Source organism: Colletotrichum navitas (assembly GCF_030913465.1).
Source record: "Colletotrichum navitas strain CBS 125086 chromosome Unknown LY79scaffold_6, whole genome shotgun sequence".
Taxonomy (NCBI): domain Eukaryota; kingdom Fungi; phylum Ascomycota; class Sordariomycetes; order Glomerellales; family Glomerellaceae; genus Colletotrichum; species Colletotrichum navitas.
Window position 1 is genome coordinate 420,862 of NW_026850552.1, and position 14,332 is coordinate 435,193.

Consider the following 14,332-nt stretch of genomic DNA (forward strand, 5'->3'; position numbering starts at 1 on the left):
TAAGGTCGGACAATAACACTTGACAGCCCGACGTACTCGGGGTTTACTCTAAGCCGAAACCAAACACATCGACTGGGAAGAGTGGTGAAAGGGTTGCCTGCTCGCATGGCAGGCATGATTTGGACGGTGGGGATCTTCTTCAAAAGGGGCCACAGCCGCACAACCGTATGTTGGTCGCCAAGAAGGGAGCTACGTCCACACCCAACGACACTTGTTCGTAGGCGAGGATGGCTCGCACATAAACCTGCTTCAAGACTCGAGTGAGGCGCCAACACGGGGAGTATCCCCGTAGATCAAGGAAGCTAGTCGCACATCGGCCGGTATGGACCCTTGTGAAACCCCTGAAAGGTGCTGAGGTGTAAGATGCACGGAGATGTGGGAGAGAGAACACCGTTGCGGGATGTATGCCTTGAATGTCATTTAAATCTATCGTGGTTTGCCCCCCCTTAGCCTAGCCCAATCACTTATCACTCGTAAATGACTTTTTTGCTCCCTCACACCATGCGGGAAAATGATGCACCCAGAGCCCATGCACCCAGAGCCCATGGGCTCTCTCTATACACTGCAATGATGTCCCTTTGATCAGCGTCTGCCTGTCTTTGAATCACCGCCGACTCTCCATCCTCCAACAATCTGGCCCAGCCCGCACTTTCCAGCAGCACCGAACAGCCTGAGAGCCCTCCTTTCCAAGTAACCCGTTACTGCGCCATGGCGCAGCGGGGGTTGGTTTCCGCGACAGCGGCACCGGAACTCGAATCTAAGCCGCTGCCACACGCTTCGGTACGAAGCCGCGCCAGATCTGTTGGCACGGATTGGGCGCGCGGGGGTATAAGAGGCTGGAGTCTGGGCGTGGGAGAATATTGCAACCCTGCCTTCTGCTTCACATAAAGTCGTCGCTGGAAAGGGGTTAGCATTGGTAGGGAGCAACGGACCATCGGTCAACTCACTCTCCGAAGCCATCATCTTCGTAGGTCTCGGTGTCAGCGATAGGGGCACGGCTGACAACGGCGGAAACCTTGGTCTTGGCCGCCTTGCTCTTCTTGTTGCCACCCTGAGCGGCTTTCTCCTCCTTCATCTTCTCGTTGCCGAGGGCGGTGAGGGTGCTGGCAATCTTCTTGATCTGGTCGCTGGGGAGGTCCTTGGAGAGGGCCTTGGTGAACTCCTGGAGGAAAAGACCGTAGTGAGCCTTGCGGGAGTTGTTGGCGAGGATGGGGGTCAGCGTGGTGCGGAGGTGCTCAAACTGGGTCTTGGTGGTGGGGTTGAAGAGGGGCATGTCGGCGATGTTGGCCGTTTTGGTCGGGTCGTTGGGGTCGATCTGAACAGCGGTGCCGGCGGTGTTGGCCTTGCGGCCGGCGGGGACGCCGATATCACCGAAGAGGTCTTCGGCGTGCTTCAGGTCCGACTCCTTCTCGGTACGGCGGAGGCGCTCTCTCTTCTGGGCCTCGGTCTCCTCCTCGTCAGAGTCCTCGGCCTCGAGACGGGCGCGCTCTTCCTTCAGCTCGGCGATGCGCTGAGCTTTGGACTTCTTGTTCTTCTTGGCCTCCTCGAGGGCCTTGGCCTTTGCCTCCTCGGCCTTCTTAGCCTTCTCACGCTCGACCTCGGAGTCTTCGGCAGCATCCCAGGAGTCGAGGACCTTTTGGAGACGGCAAGTCAGTGGTCACGGGACAAGACGGAAAGGTACGGCATCGCCAACATACGTCGTCCTCATCCTCCTCGTCCTCGAACTTGCGGCGAATGGGGATGGCGCCGCCAACGGGGGAGGCAGGGCCGGAGCTCTCCTCGCCGCTCTCCTCTTCATCTGCAGGGAAACATCATGGTTAGTTCCGTTGTAGAAGGGTAGCAGGCAATATCATGTGTGGTGGGCCGAGAGGCAGCAGTTGCGCCGCCCAATCAGGGCAGATCATCGCGACATTTTGCCTCTCACGAGAATTTGTGTGTGTGCGTGTGCGGGACAACCCAGGCGTTGATAACTCACCCCACTTCTTGGGAGGCATGATGTCAGATAGCGGTTGCGCAGGGGGGGGAAGGGAAATAAAAACAATGGCAGCGGATGTAAAGAACGACTGCGCAAAGAGTCGGACAGGACAGTCTTGGAGGAGAAGTTGGATTATGGAAAGAACTTTCTCGCTTGTCAAGGTTTAGGAGAGAAAGGGAACCGGCTAGCCTGGCTGAAGTCGGAAGACGCAATTTGTGGAAGGGAAGGGGGGCCTGTGGTTGGGCAGGAAGGAAGTACGGATAGAAGGGAGACCCAAGGAAGGGAAAACCCAGCCAGGCCGAACGCAGCAGCGGCCAGCAGCGGGGGAATCGGACGCTGGAGCTTCGGTCGTTCTTTGTGCAGCCCACTTACATCCATCCATCCACCCACCTGCAAAGGCACGGCTATGGCGCTTGCGCTCATCGGATGAAGCATCTCCTGCAGACCCTTCCTTGATTCAACACATTTCCGTGGACCGTTTCCATCGCTTGAAAGCGGCACTGCAAGTGAATGTCAGCCTAAGTGCTTTTATATTCTATGGGCTCCGATCGAGCACGATGCGCCAAATCACTCGCTGAAATGGCCTCCTCCCCACCGACCGCTGTACTTGACGACAAGCAAGGGATGACTGCTTGTGATAGACTTGCGTATCAGTTCCGGTAAATAACTAAATAAATACATAGTAGTAGAACTTGTAAATGACCAATGACATCACCGAACTATACGTACCAGCTCTAGCTGCCTGCCAACCCCCGCCGCCTGAAATGCCGTCTCAGAATACCACATCACCATAAACTGGTATCGTCGACTTGGTCAGGTAAGAGAGTTACCAGAATCCAAAGCGAAAAGAAGTACTTTAGATGCACTAAAAGAATCATTCGTAAGCCCCTGGATGTTTTTGAACGGTCAGGTGACGGCCAAAGGCGCATACATGTGGTGTAAACCGAGATGCTTCAAAGCCATGTCAAGGCAGATAGGTGCGTACATCCTACTCAGTAGAATGGCATATAGCAGAAACAACACTACAGGGGTGATTCAATAGTCAATATTGAAAGCGACACAGCAGGTCTGTCCAAGCCCGCAAAATGGGACTCGTGCCGAAGGCGCAGGTTGCAGAATACGCAGTAGGTCCTGTAGCAAGGCTCTGTTTGTTGACAGGAACCAACCCCGCCGTCGCCAGATATACTTACGTAGTAGCATAGACGATACGATACCTCACTTGGAGAGGAATTGTCCTCACGGAACGTATCTTTTGGCCTCATTGGCCTCATTGGCGTCGACCGACCAAAACTCGAATCTTCCCAGGTACTTCTTGCCTTTGCGCCGGTCGAGCCTTCCAAATCCTGCACCTTTGCAAGCAGTGACTCACCCAGACGACCCCGCGCCTTCCAAGGGGAAAAAAAAATTCACTGGCAAGCTCCTACCCCTCCAACCGAAAAAGGTACCTACTCAAGAAGGTACGTACTATCCTTTACTGATTGGGACCCACTCCATAAGCCTATATAATGCCCTCCACTCACCAGCCCTTTGGAAGTTTTTCTCTTTTTCTTCTTCATCCGAGTGCAAGGGCATTACGCGTATCAGTGAGGATTCGTCCGAGATCGTGTTTTTGCTAGTTGAAAACTATAACTATGACCACTCCTGGTTGGCCTAGGCTGGCCAGGGAATTTTTGAACAACCCAAGATCTCTGATGAAGATTTCTTTCCCTCATTTGCTTTCATTGCTTGCGGTCCCATGTTGGATCGGGGTGAAGAAGGTCAACTGCAACCTACCGTTTCTGGCGAAGCTGCTAAATGGTCATCGTGTTATAGTGATGGACTAGGCGGGATTTGTGTCAATTTCTGATACGGCAATGTTGACTCGGAGACGACGTTCGTCCTGGTGATGTAAGTTTTTGGATTACGATCTCGAGGCATGATGGATTTTCACACCTTGGTAGCGCTGGCCGCGGCGATCGAACCAGAGCATGGCGAGGCATCTCTGACAGCGGCTCTCTATTTGTTCTCAGTCAACTTCTCAAGACAACCTTGGTGTGAGGCATGCCTCAGGCATACGGTACCGCACAAGTACATAGATCACCCCACAGTTGGGCCATAGCTAGGCAATACATCGATCATACAACCCACTATACTGGCCCCAAGGTGTATCACCTTACACTTGGGTATCTCGCAAACCAACGTCGTCAAATAGACGGACATGATCCGGCGCGTTGGGTGTCGTTCTTCGCCTGCAGAGCCGCCTTCTCCCGACAGCCCTTCGACACGCGCCTCAAACCTATTTTGCCTCGCGGGACCGTCGCACCCCTGGCCAAAATCGTCTAGTCTAGTGTTCAATGGCATGAGACGCGAAGACGACACGGCAGAAGGTCAGACCGAGGTACGAATCCAGGGCGTGCCTCTGAAGGTCGCACAGGTGAGGTACGCAATGATACTCTATCTAACACAGTCGGATGGACACAGTATAGGCATCATTCCGGATACTCAACACCACAAGGCAGAAAGCCAGACATCTGAGCCAGATTGCCCTCCCTTTTGAAAGCTCCGCAATACGTCAATTAGTCAACGAGTTCCGATCCATTTCATACATCATCGCGTTTTCAATACAGAGGATGGCCAGGAGGGTGCCTCTGTTCCGTCCCGTAATCGTCTTCTGACTCTAGGGGGAGTGTTCACAAGACGATCCAGCTTGTGTCCTCTTTGACCTCCGGGGCGGGAGGGCGGAGTCGGGCGGCGAATGCGCCTGGACCCCGAAGTACTGTCAGTTGTTTCGCGGGATTTGAAAGTTTGAGATATGCGGACAGGCCTCTCGGGCTTCCTAGGCCTGTCGTGTGGAGGAGCTACGTGCCTATGGACAATCGCCGTGTGCGTTTCTCAATAGGCTAGGCTTTGACGGACTTCTGGGACATATCAGAGCCTCGGGGACGAAATGTAGACATATGCCTCACAAAGCCACAACCTATTCCTGTCCGAAACGCGCCTCGGAAAAGCCAACCGGCGGCTCGAGCCGAGTACAGGATCTCGAAAAGAAGGGGAAAGAGAGGCGAATACCGTACCGGTAGTACTCTGAACTCTGACCAATCGTGTTTGCACGAAAAAGGCGCGGAACCTCTAACTAATGCCCACGAGCCCTTTGAGAGAAGCTAGACGTTGCATCCCGACAGCACCCGATATCAGCGCCGCACAGCTGGTCCAGCTGACCCAAACCACGCTGCCGCTGCCCGCGCCCGCGGCCTTTGCTTTGTATTCGGCCGTCTTACACGCCCCACCGAGGACGGCGTTTCCCACATAATCCATATTAGAGTGACGAATTTTAGAGAAAGGAGGCCATCAAGTTTTGGGGTTTTTCTTCTCTTGGCGGCGGCGGCGGTGTCTCGGAGTGTCACCCGGACGCCTGGGACCTACCGCCATACCTGCCTGCTCCCCGAGGCTCGTGTGTAGCATTCTTGATTCCTGGTCACAGTTACCCGGTCCATCTTCGTTCGTCCCCTGTCCTAGGGCTGCGTGTAGGCCGCCTTCACCGGAACCGTCATCGTCCTCACAGGGTGAGACCCTGGCCGCCATGGTCGCCCATGATGCTATATGGATATAAGACTGGACCATGAGCCTCCCTCAGGCCGTACTTCCACTGGTCACCAAAGACAATAGCAAGACCATTGTTGAACATCATCCAATCTTGAAACATACCTACCATTCTTACTTTCAAAGTCACGCCCCACTCATGCTTTCATCACAGGCATCCACTAGACTCTGCGCGCCGAAGCAGGCTGCCCAACTTGCCCGGGCGGCGGCGCTTCACAGCATGGTCTCATCCTCCTCCGTAGGCTACCACTGCCACTCGACCGCCGGCCTCCGCATCTCAGCGGTCGCATATTCGCAGCCCGGCAGCGGCCGCGGACGGTCCTTTTCGACAACGCCCGTCACCCGGCTCAAGGACTTCTTCCCCGCCAAGGAGACGGAGCACATCCGCACGACGGCACCGGCATGGCCCCACCCGGGCTACACCGAGCAACAGATGCATGACATCGTGCCGGACCACCGTGAGCCGCGCTCGGCCAGCGACTGGGTGGCCTGGAAACTCGTGCGTCTGGCGCGGTGGTTTATGGACCGGGCGACGGGGCTGGGCAAGGAGCAGCAGGTTGACAAGAAGAACCCGACGACGTCGCTGATCGCCGACAAGCCCCTGACCGAGTCACAGTGGCTGGTGCGGTTCATCTTTCTCGAGAGCATCGCCGGAGGTAAGTCTCGGAAATCCCGCACCCTAAAAATAAAATAAAAAAAAACCCCCCCTAGAAAAAAACTCGCTGTACGTGAGGACGCTGACCCCGCCATCAGTTCCGGGCATGGTCGCCGGCATGCTGCGGCACCTCGGCAGCCTGCGCCGTATGAGGCGCGACAACGGCTGGATCGAGACGCTCCTCGAAGAGAGCTTCAACGAGCGCATGCACCTGCTGACCTTCATGAAGATGTCGGAGCCGGGCTGGTTCATGAAGGTCATGATCCTCGGCGCCCAGGGCGTCTTCTTCAACGGCATGTTCCTGTCATACCTAATCGCGCCAAAGGTCACTCATCGCTTCGTCGGGTACCTTGAGGAGGAAGCCGTGCACACCTACACGCGCTGCCTGTACGAGATCGGCCAGGGCCTCCTCCCCAAGTGGTCCGATCCCAACTTTGTCATTCCCGACATCGCGGTTCAGTACTGGAAGATCCCGGAGGGACACAGGACGATGAAGGACTTGATTATGTACATCAGGGCCGACGGTAAGCGATCCCCGCGACCTCCCCCCCAAGCAAATCGCAGCACGCTAACGACGTACCGCAGAGGCCATCCACCGAGGCGTTAACCACACCCTAGGTAACCTCAACCAAAAGGAAGACCCAAACCCGTTCGTCAGCGAGTACAAAGACGGTCACAAGCCGAACGCTGCACTGAGACCCCAGGGGTTCGAGCGCGAAGAGGTCATCTAGGAGACCACGGTCGAGGGGAGGCTGCGATATACCGCATCGCCTGCCTGGTTTCGCGTTGAATTACCCACGATTGCAGGATCGTCTGCGGGAACACCAAATTTCCTTGCATTTTGGCGAAAGTTGTAGAAAAGAAGAAAATCAAGGACCGAACAAGATACCACTGGAAAAAGGGGGGCCGGTTGGCGTTACGCTAGAGGCGTTTGTTTGTTGGGAGACGGGCAACCCTCCCCACTCAATGTAAAATACTGGGAAAGACATTAGACATGCAAATTTAAACCGGGTTGGGAAATTCCAATGTTGGTTCGGCTGAGAGGCACTTGGTGTTTGAATGGCTTTCAAGGCAGACACCCCGGCCTGCCAGCTTCGCACCCGGAACCACAAATGCTCAGCTGGCGGCGTCGGCAATGGAAAGGTAATGAAACAATGACTAAGGACAAGTCACTGTTGCGGGTTGGCGATACGCGAAATGGTTCGAACAGCGCAGAATGTGTTCCCCCCCCCCCCCCCCCCCCTGGCAAAAGCCGGTGTGACGATTCTCTTGGAAGACGAACAGTTCGGCCGGCTTGGTGCTTCGGCTGTTCTCCAGAGTGATCGACGAGCACAGCCGCATCCTGGCACGATCTTGCTCGTTGATGCCGCCTCGCTTACGGGACGAACGGGGTGGTGCCCTCGCCGGCAATTGATTGTAAACCACGTCCAGCTGGGTGTCGATATAGAATGGTCTGATCTCGGGGGGTGCGATGGGCTGCATGGGGGGGGAGGGGGACAACTCTTCGAGAAGCAAAAGATGAAATATCGGGGCGCTGGAGATTCCATCTCCGGCGAAGCGACACGCCTACGACGCGTCGCCCTGGCTTGACAGGTTGGACGCATGCCAGTCCCAGGTGGTACGGTCCGGTTCGTATTTCCGAAAGGGTTTCTAAAAATGGATTTGAGTAGGCCGGGGGTGTGACACTGGCCCGAGGCCCGCCCCGTCATGTCCCCCGGCCTCGACGGTTGTGGAGAACGAAAGGGTCCTGAACGGATTGAAGACGGGCCCTTAGGGGAGGACCGTCTCTCGAATAAGCTTCTTCCTGCCGCGCGGCGGGATTGCGAACACGGAATAGAGATGTCATGTTGGGCGGGTCAGGCTTTTTTTGGGGGGGGGGGGGGGGGGAGACGAAGCCCGTGTGGCTGTGCCATGCGGTATTCGTCCTGCAGTGGGCGGCGGCGTCGTTATTGGCCAGTTTGACGGGGAGAGTCAATGATCCACAGGAGATAAATTATAGATGTTTGTACCTAAACTGTAGGAGGACGCGTCCAGCTCTGTGGCAGCGGATGGTCTGGGTTTCGGCGGAGAACTTGCATAATTATCAAGGCGAGCAATCGGAATTCAGTCGGTTTGTTACCCAGGCTGGTGATAACTTCCGACGCCGGCAAAGATGGGGTCTGTCTCGTCCCAAACACGCAGTCCCCGCGGGCATCTCGTGCCTTGCACCAACGAACAGGAGACTGAGGCGGGTGCCAGGCAACGATGATGGCCGCCATCTCCAGGCAGTGCTCTCTCACTTGGTACCTCTGGGAGCGATGCATGTGACGAGCTTGCGCAGAATCGCTGACAAGTTGGCAGGGTTGTTTGGTTTGCGGCAGTTGGATGCTTCGCTCACCGACGAATAGGCGGGTTGGTCAAGGGACTAACTAGTCTTGATGAGCGTCAGCATCCTCCTGCGAAGGGCACATTGCCTTTCCGAAAGAACAAGGTGCGCTGTGCAGCAAACTCCTTTGGACGCAGTCCCCTCTGCCTCTGGTCCCATGTACTGTGTAGTGTCGACCATGAGCCATGGTCAAGGGTTTAGCGAGAGGTGCCGGTCTGAGTGGTGCAAGCGTTTGATGAGGTGCTCATCTGGTCGCCCACTTTCATCTCATGTCTGGCGCTCATCATCGCCGCTGCCCCATACGGGGCTCTTCATTCGATATGAACAGAGAGGGTGGGCACGGGAGTTAAACACGTTCAGCTTGTTTTTTGAACAAAGTTGGAGTTGATTACCTAGAGACGAATCGTTACGCGGTTAGTGATGGTACATGGGTTTATCAGGAAGCCTGGCAAAGCTGGATATCGAAAGTGGAAAGTGAGTGGGCAGCGCCTGCCAATCATTATCTGATGGCTCGGTATCTGGCTAGAATGGGGCGAGAATACTCGGTATTACAATGATGATGGTGTCGGCGACGGCGGCGGCAACGGCGCGTGGGGAACGCCGGTGACAGGCCACCAGCATCTTGGTGCCGCCGGGAGGTTGCGATGGGCACTAGGTGGCTAGTGTCAGTGGATGACACAAAACGAGAGATGAAGAAGACCAGACCGTCTGTCGTGGAACTGAGACATGCAAGTGAGCGTGTTACAACTTACGACATAGCTGGAAGTAGCAGGATAAGCGCCAAGGCCAAGCGAGGAACAGTGCAATTTCAAATTATCGGGTCGTGGGTCGTGTCAAGCACCAGGCACACTGGATTGCATGGCACGGATCGGAAACGAAAAGGCCACCCCCAAGGCAGACTCGAGCAAGCAAAAAACGCCTAACCTCACAGCTGCAGTTCCAAACCTGGAACTACACGTACCATCCACGGCATGGGCAAGCAAGTTGGAACGTGACGTGACCCCTGGAAAGAGGGACGCCCAACCAATCCGGATGCTGAAGCGCGGAAATGCCCGCCTCAGCAGAAACGGTCCACCTGGATCGCGTGTGTCCGTCTGGGACAGATCAGACAGGGAAGCAAATGGCGGCCAGGCCAGGTAGGACATTCCGTCTCGAGACAGCCGTCGCGACAAGGCCGGTTAAAACTGCCTCTTGGTGTTGGGGTTCCCGGAAACCCGCGTTGGTCTGATGTACGAGCGAGCTGCGTCTAATAGACGGGTCATACTCGAATCAATCCATCGGCAAGCACGTCGCAGGACGACGCTAGACATCTTTCCCATTCGTACCTGTTTAGACGAAGAAGACGACGGACGAGATGGGTCTTTTGGTGAGATGCTCGAATTCAGATGGGCCTTCCTGTCAGCGCATTCTTATTACCCAATGACAAGGAAGCCAAAAACCCCCCGCCCTGCCCATTCATTCTCTTACCCTGCGCACCACAGATGCCATGCTCATCAGCATCGTGCATATCCCAGATGTTCCTGTTCCTGTGCCCGTTCGAAACAAGACCCCCCGCCTCCGTAAGGTACGCTAGAGTCGGTGGCCGTTTTCCGTTCGTTTCTTTGACCCCTGGACGTCATGCGCTAGCAGAGCAAGGTTTCTGTCGACTCCCTGATTTCTGACGACTCCCTTTACCTTTGCTGCCTGGAAGTGCGTTTTACTAGGTGTCGTAACCCACATATTTGGGCCGTCCTCGGTGCCAACATCGCTGAGCTCGGGCTCGGTAAGAGTCTCTCCCGGCCGGCCGGCGCACTTGTGTTGCGACAGACACCTGTTGCACCGTTCCGAGTCACAAGCTTTCTCCAGCAACCGGCGAAGCCGTCCAGAGCTTTTCTTTTTCCTTTTCTTTTCCATTAGTTTTCCCTTCTTTTTTGTCTTTTCTTCTTCTTCTTCTTTTTTTTCTTTTCTTTCTCTCTCTCCTGCCTCCTTGCTTCGCATTTGGGGATTATCACCACCCCTCATCGCAGATAGCTCACTTCACCGGCCCTCCAGCATCCGTCAGCTCGCTCCCGTGCCCGTCTGTGTGGAGGCTGCCAGCGAAAAGTAATTGATGGCACCGGGCACACCAATCTCTACCCTCGGGGTCGAAACCCAAGCTTTGGGACCCGAGCGACTGTCCGTCGTTGTTGCACTCCCGACGTAAAAAAAAAAAAAAAAAAAAAAAAAAGGCCAAGGTGGCAAAGTTGACGACGAACTGTTCCCTAAAACAGACAAATCGTATAGTCAGTTGGCTGCTGGGCAGATATGTCTGCGCGCAAAATGAGGGTATTTTTGGATTTCACTTTTGCTGGCTCGCAACATTGTAGTAATCTATCCCATCCAATCGCGTCGTGCTCCACGCATTCGCGCACGCGGCCGGTGCACATCAAATGGACCCTGACCCTGGAGCCAACAGAACGTCATCAGGTGTGGTTTGGCCTGGAAAGCAACGGCTAGAGGGAGGGAGAGAGCAGTTGGCGCTTCACAGACATGTGTTGTACGTACGCACTCTCTCTTGCTTACAAGCGCGAGGGACGGGATGGCTTCAGTTACAGTGCAATACAGTGCAGAGCATAGCAGCAGACAGCACCCAGCCCAGCAAAGCGCATTCCAATCGCCGTCGGAGCGCGCCGTTGCAGAGGTACCTCGACCTGACCCAACCGCGAGAAGCCAAGTACGGAGTACTTCTTAGGTACGCTCATTCTAGGCCTATCTATAGGTACCAAACTACCTGACATCCGTCAAGCCAAAGACGCTGGTTGACAAGTCCATCCTCAAACGTGCACAGCCTTGTGGGAACCGCCCAGGCTGGTCCGCTCAAGTGGGTCTATATGGGCCAATCATAGAGTCCATCAGCTGTTTCTCCTTCCGCTCCTTACTATGTAGCCCTCACCTTCATCATCCCTCTTCCGCTCCTCGCTCTCCTCCCCATCCACCCATCCACCCTCTCACCCCCCCCCCCTTTCCCCTTCTTACCCCCCAGCTGCGACCCGACCACAGAGTCACAGACCCCAATTCCACACCCTGGTGCCGGGTCTGTCTGTCCGGTCCACGTCCCTCCAGTGTGTTCTCCGCCCGCCGACCAAGTCCTCGCTTCCTCATCTCAACTCCTCTTTCGCACACTATAGCATATTACCACTCAGTCTCGCTCTGCCGCACTCTCTCCTCGTCCTTGTTGTCGTCGTCGTCGTCCTCCTCCTCCTCCTCCTCGCCCTTACTCAGTCGCCCTTCTCTGAGCCCGATTACACTTACGTAGACCTACTAGCGACAGCGAATAACAGCTCGTCGCACTCGACTCCTCCCCCCGCCATCTCCAGTTGGGTGCAGTCAGCTCGCGCGTCAGCACAGCCCCAGGGCGGTGCGGTGCCTGAAGGCTGACTTGTGAACTGCCTCGCCCCGATTCTAAAGACAGCAACGCAACACTACATTGCACACACTTACTCACACACGCGTTGTCGCGCACACGACATACATCCGTTCCGACTGCCGGCATCCGTTTACATCATGGATCACCAGGGCCAGCGCGGTCGCTCACCGTCTGCGGGGCATCAACAGCCTCATATAAGACACCCGTCGCATTCTCCATCTCCGAATCCGTTCCAGCCCAACACCGAAGCAGCTTCAATTGGTCTCGGTCTCGGCTTGGATCAGTCTGCTACCCAAGCCTTCAACGGAGCCTCCTCCGCCGCCTTCTCTAGCTTTAATAACAATCCCAACTTCCTCAACGGTCAGCAGCCCGGCCAGCAGCAATCGTATAATCAACCCGGCGCAACCTTCACCGGCCAGGGCCAGCCCAACTTCCTTGACCCCAACTTCCCTTCGGGCGACTTCGCCTTGTTTCCCAACGCCGGCCAGGGTGATTCGCAGTTCAGTACTGGAGTCTTCGAACAGAGCCTCAACTCTGAAATGAACACCATGGCCATGCCTCAGAGCCACCACTCTTCCACTCCCCCGCACCTCCTGAACCCGGATCCCCACCAGACGCCAGCTGCGCGTCAGTCTCCCGCCTTCGCCCAGCACCAGTTTTCCTCCCCGCCATCGGGTCATTCTAGGCATGCCTCACTTGGTCCCGAGGCAGCGCTCCTGCCGAACCAGCTGAATGAATGGAGCCAGCCCCAGTTCCAACGCCATAGGAGATCCCCTTCCGAGTACTCGGACGTTTCGTCGGCTGCCCCGTCACCGAACCTCGTCAGCGCCGATAGCTTCGACGGCCTCGACCAACACCATTCCCCGATGCAGCGGCCTACGGACTCTGGCCTCTACCAGCAGATTGGCTTTGACAACTTCACCATCTCGGACCCCGCGCTCAACAGCCCCAACCTGCAAGGCCGGAGCCCCTCGCATAGTCCGGCCATCTCCCCGCGCATTCTCCCCCAGTCGGTGCCTGAGCTGAATCAGCAGCAAAACTTTGGTATCGGAAATCAAAATGCCGGCTTCGTCGGCGGTAATGGCTACACCGGGCAGGAAGCATTCCCGACGCTGCAACAACCGGAGATGCCCCAGGTGGCGCCGGCCATCAACATTGAGTTCGCGCCTACAGCAAGACAGAACAGCTTTGAGCCTCCCAAGAACCAGATGGATCAGGATTCTCTGACCCCTCCCGAGCGAGGTGAGTAACGCGCACTCCTGGTCGTAGACGATGAAGCTGACAAAACATGACAGGCCGTCCTCGGTCCCGGCCACGCGCAGTGACGGACCCCTTCAACACTTCCGCTGGAGGCATGGCGCGCCAGACCTCAGTGGGTGGCTTGTCGCCCCATCTGGGGTCTGACCTCTCTGGCCGCGACTCATCCCGATCCCTCTCACCGCTCGACCGAGGAGCCACAAGTCCCAATCGCAGACGACAGTCGACCTCGGCCGTGCCGAATAACGTGATCGCGCTTAGGCTGGCGGACCCCGAGTATCAGAACTCCCAGGACAACGGCAACGCGAAACGTGTACAGAAGCATCCGGCTACGTTCCAGTGCACTCTTTGCCCGAAACGCTTTACTAGAGCCTACAACCTACGATCCCATTTGCGAACCCACACCGACGAGCGGCCCTTCGTTTGCACAGTGTGCGGTAAGGCATTCGCTCGTCAACACGACCGAAAGAGGCACGAGGGTTTGCACTCGGGCGAGAAGAAGTTTGTGTGCAAGGGAGACCTCAAGGCGGGCGGCCAATGGGGTTGCGGCCGGAGGTTCGCCCGTGCCGATGCGCTTGGCCGACATTTCCGGTCGGAGGCGGGGCGCATCTGCATCAAGCCCCTATTGGACGAAGAAATGCTCGACAGGCAACGTGCCTGGCAGGAGCAGCGGATGCAACAACAAAACATGCAAAACATGGCGGCCCAGGGCGCTATGGGCATGGAACCAGGCTACCCCATGGACGCCAGCGGACAGTACATGTTGCCGGCTGCTCTGCTTGCTCAATACCCGGCACTGGCTCAGATGAACTGGTCGGCGCAAGACCCGAGCAGCGGTCTCGACGACGAAATATCAGGCCGGTCGTCTTTCGATGCCAGTGACTACGAAGGCGATGACGGTGGTTATGTCAGTGGACCTGGTACAGGATTTGGCGAAGGGGGCATGGGCCAAAACTTTGGCGAAGTTGGTTATGCCAGTGACTACGGTGGCCGTTGACGAAGGACGTGATTCTAACTTACCCCCCCCCCCCCCCGCCTTTATTTTCTCAGACTTTTTTATGTCTTCTTTGTGCGGTCAATCCCTTATGATACGTACTTTACACTATTCAATTTTGT

The 14,332-nt window shown here is 56.1% G+C and overlaps 3 protein-coding genes across 3 annotated transcripts; 2 read left to right on the forward strand and 1 right to left on the reverse strand.

The window, feature by feature from the left end:
• Positions 1-650: 650 nt before the first annotated feature.
• Positions 651-2,076, reverse strand: LY79DRAFT_323672 (eukaryotic translation initiation factor 3 subunit J). The gene is made up of 4 exons (XM_060552433.1): positions 1,976-2,076; positions 1,698-1,798; positions 948-1,633; positions 651-896 (listed from the first exon to the last, which is right to left on the reverse strand). Exons 1-4 carry the CDS (start codon positions 1,992-1,994, stop codon positions 881-883), a joined length of 822 nt encoding a protein of 273 aa, XP_060418710.1. The 5' UTR covers positions 1,995-2,076; the 3' UTR covers positions 651-880.
• Positions 2,077-5,693: 3,617 nt separating this feature from the next.
• LY79DRAFT_506795 (alternative oxidase) lies at positions 5,694-6,940 on the forward strand (the record flags this gene model as incomplete). Its single annotated transcript, XM_060553755.1, has 3 exons — positions 5,694-6,210; positions 6,308-6,733; positions 6,795-6,940. 3 exons carry the CDS (start codon positions 5,694-5,696, stop codon positions 6,938-6,940), a joined length of 1,089 nt encoding a protein of 362 aa, XP_060418711.1.
• Positions 6,941-12,096: 5,156 nt separating this feature from the next.
• On the forward strand, positions 12,097-14,213 carry LY79DRAFT_506804 (uncharacterized protein; the record flags this gene model as incomplete). Its single annotated transcript, XM_060553757.1, has 2 exons — positions 12,097-13,201; positions 13,255-14,213. The coding sequence occupies 2 exons, from the start codon at positions 12,097-12,099 to the stop codon at positions 14,211-14,213; spliced, it is 2,064 nt and encodes a 687-aa protein (XP_060418712.1).
• Positions 14,214-14,332: the final 119 nt, after the last annotated feature.

What these genes read in the sequence shown, in the direction of transcription:
- LY79DRAFT_323672 (XM_060552433.1), bottom strand. An exon ending in ACGAGGAGGATGAGGACGAC is followed by an intron (nt 1,634 to 1,697) that starts GTATGTTGGCGA and finishes CGTCTCCAAAAG; the next exon opens with GTCCTCGACTCCTGGGATGC.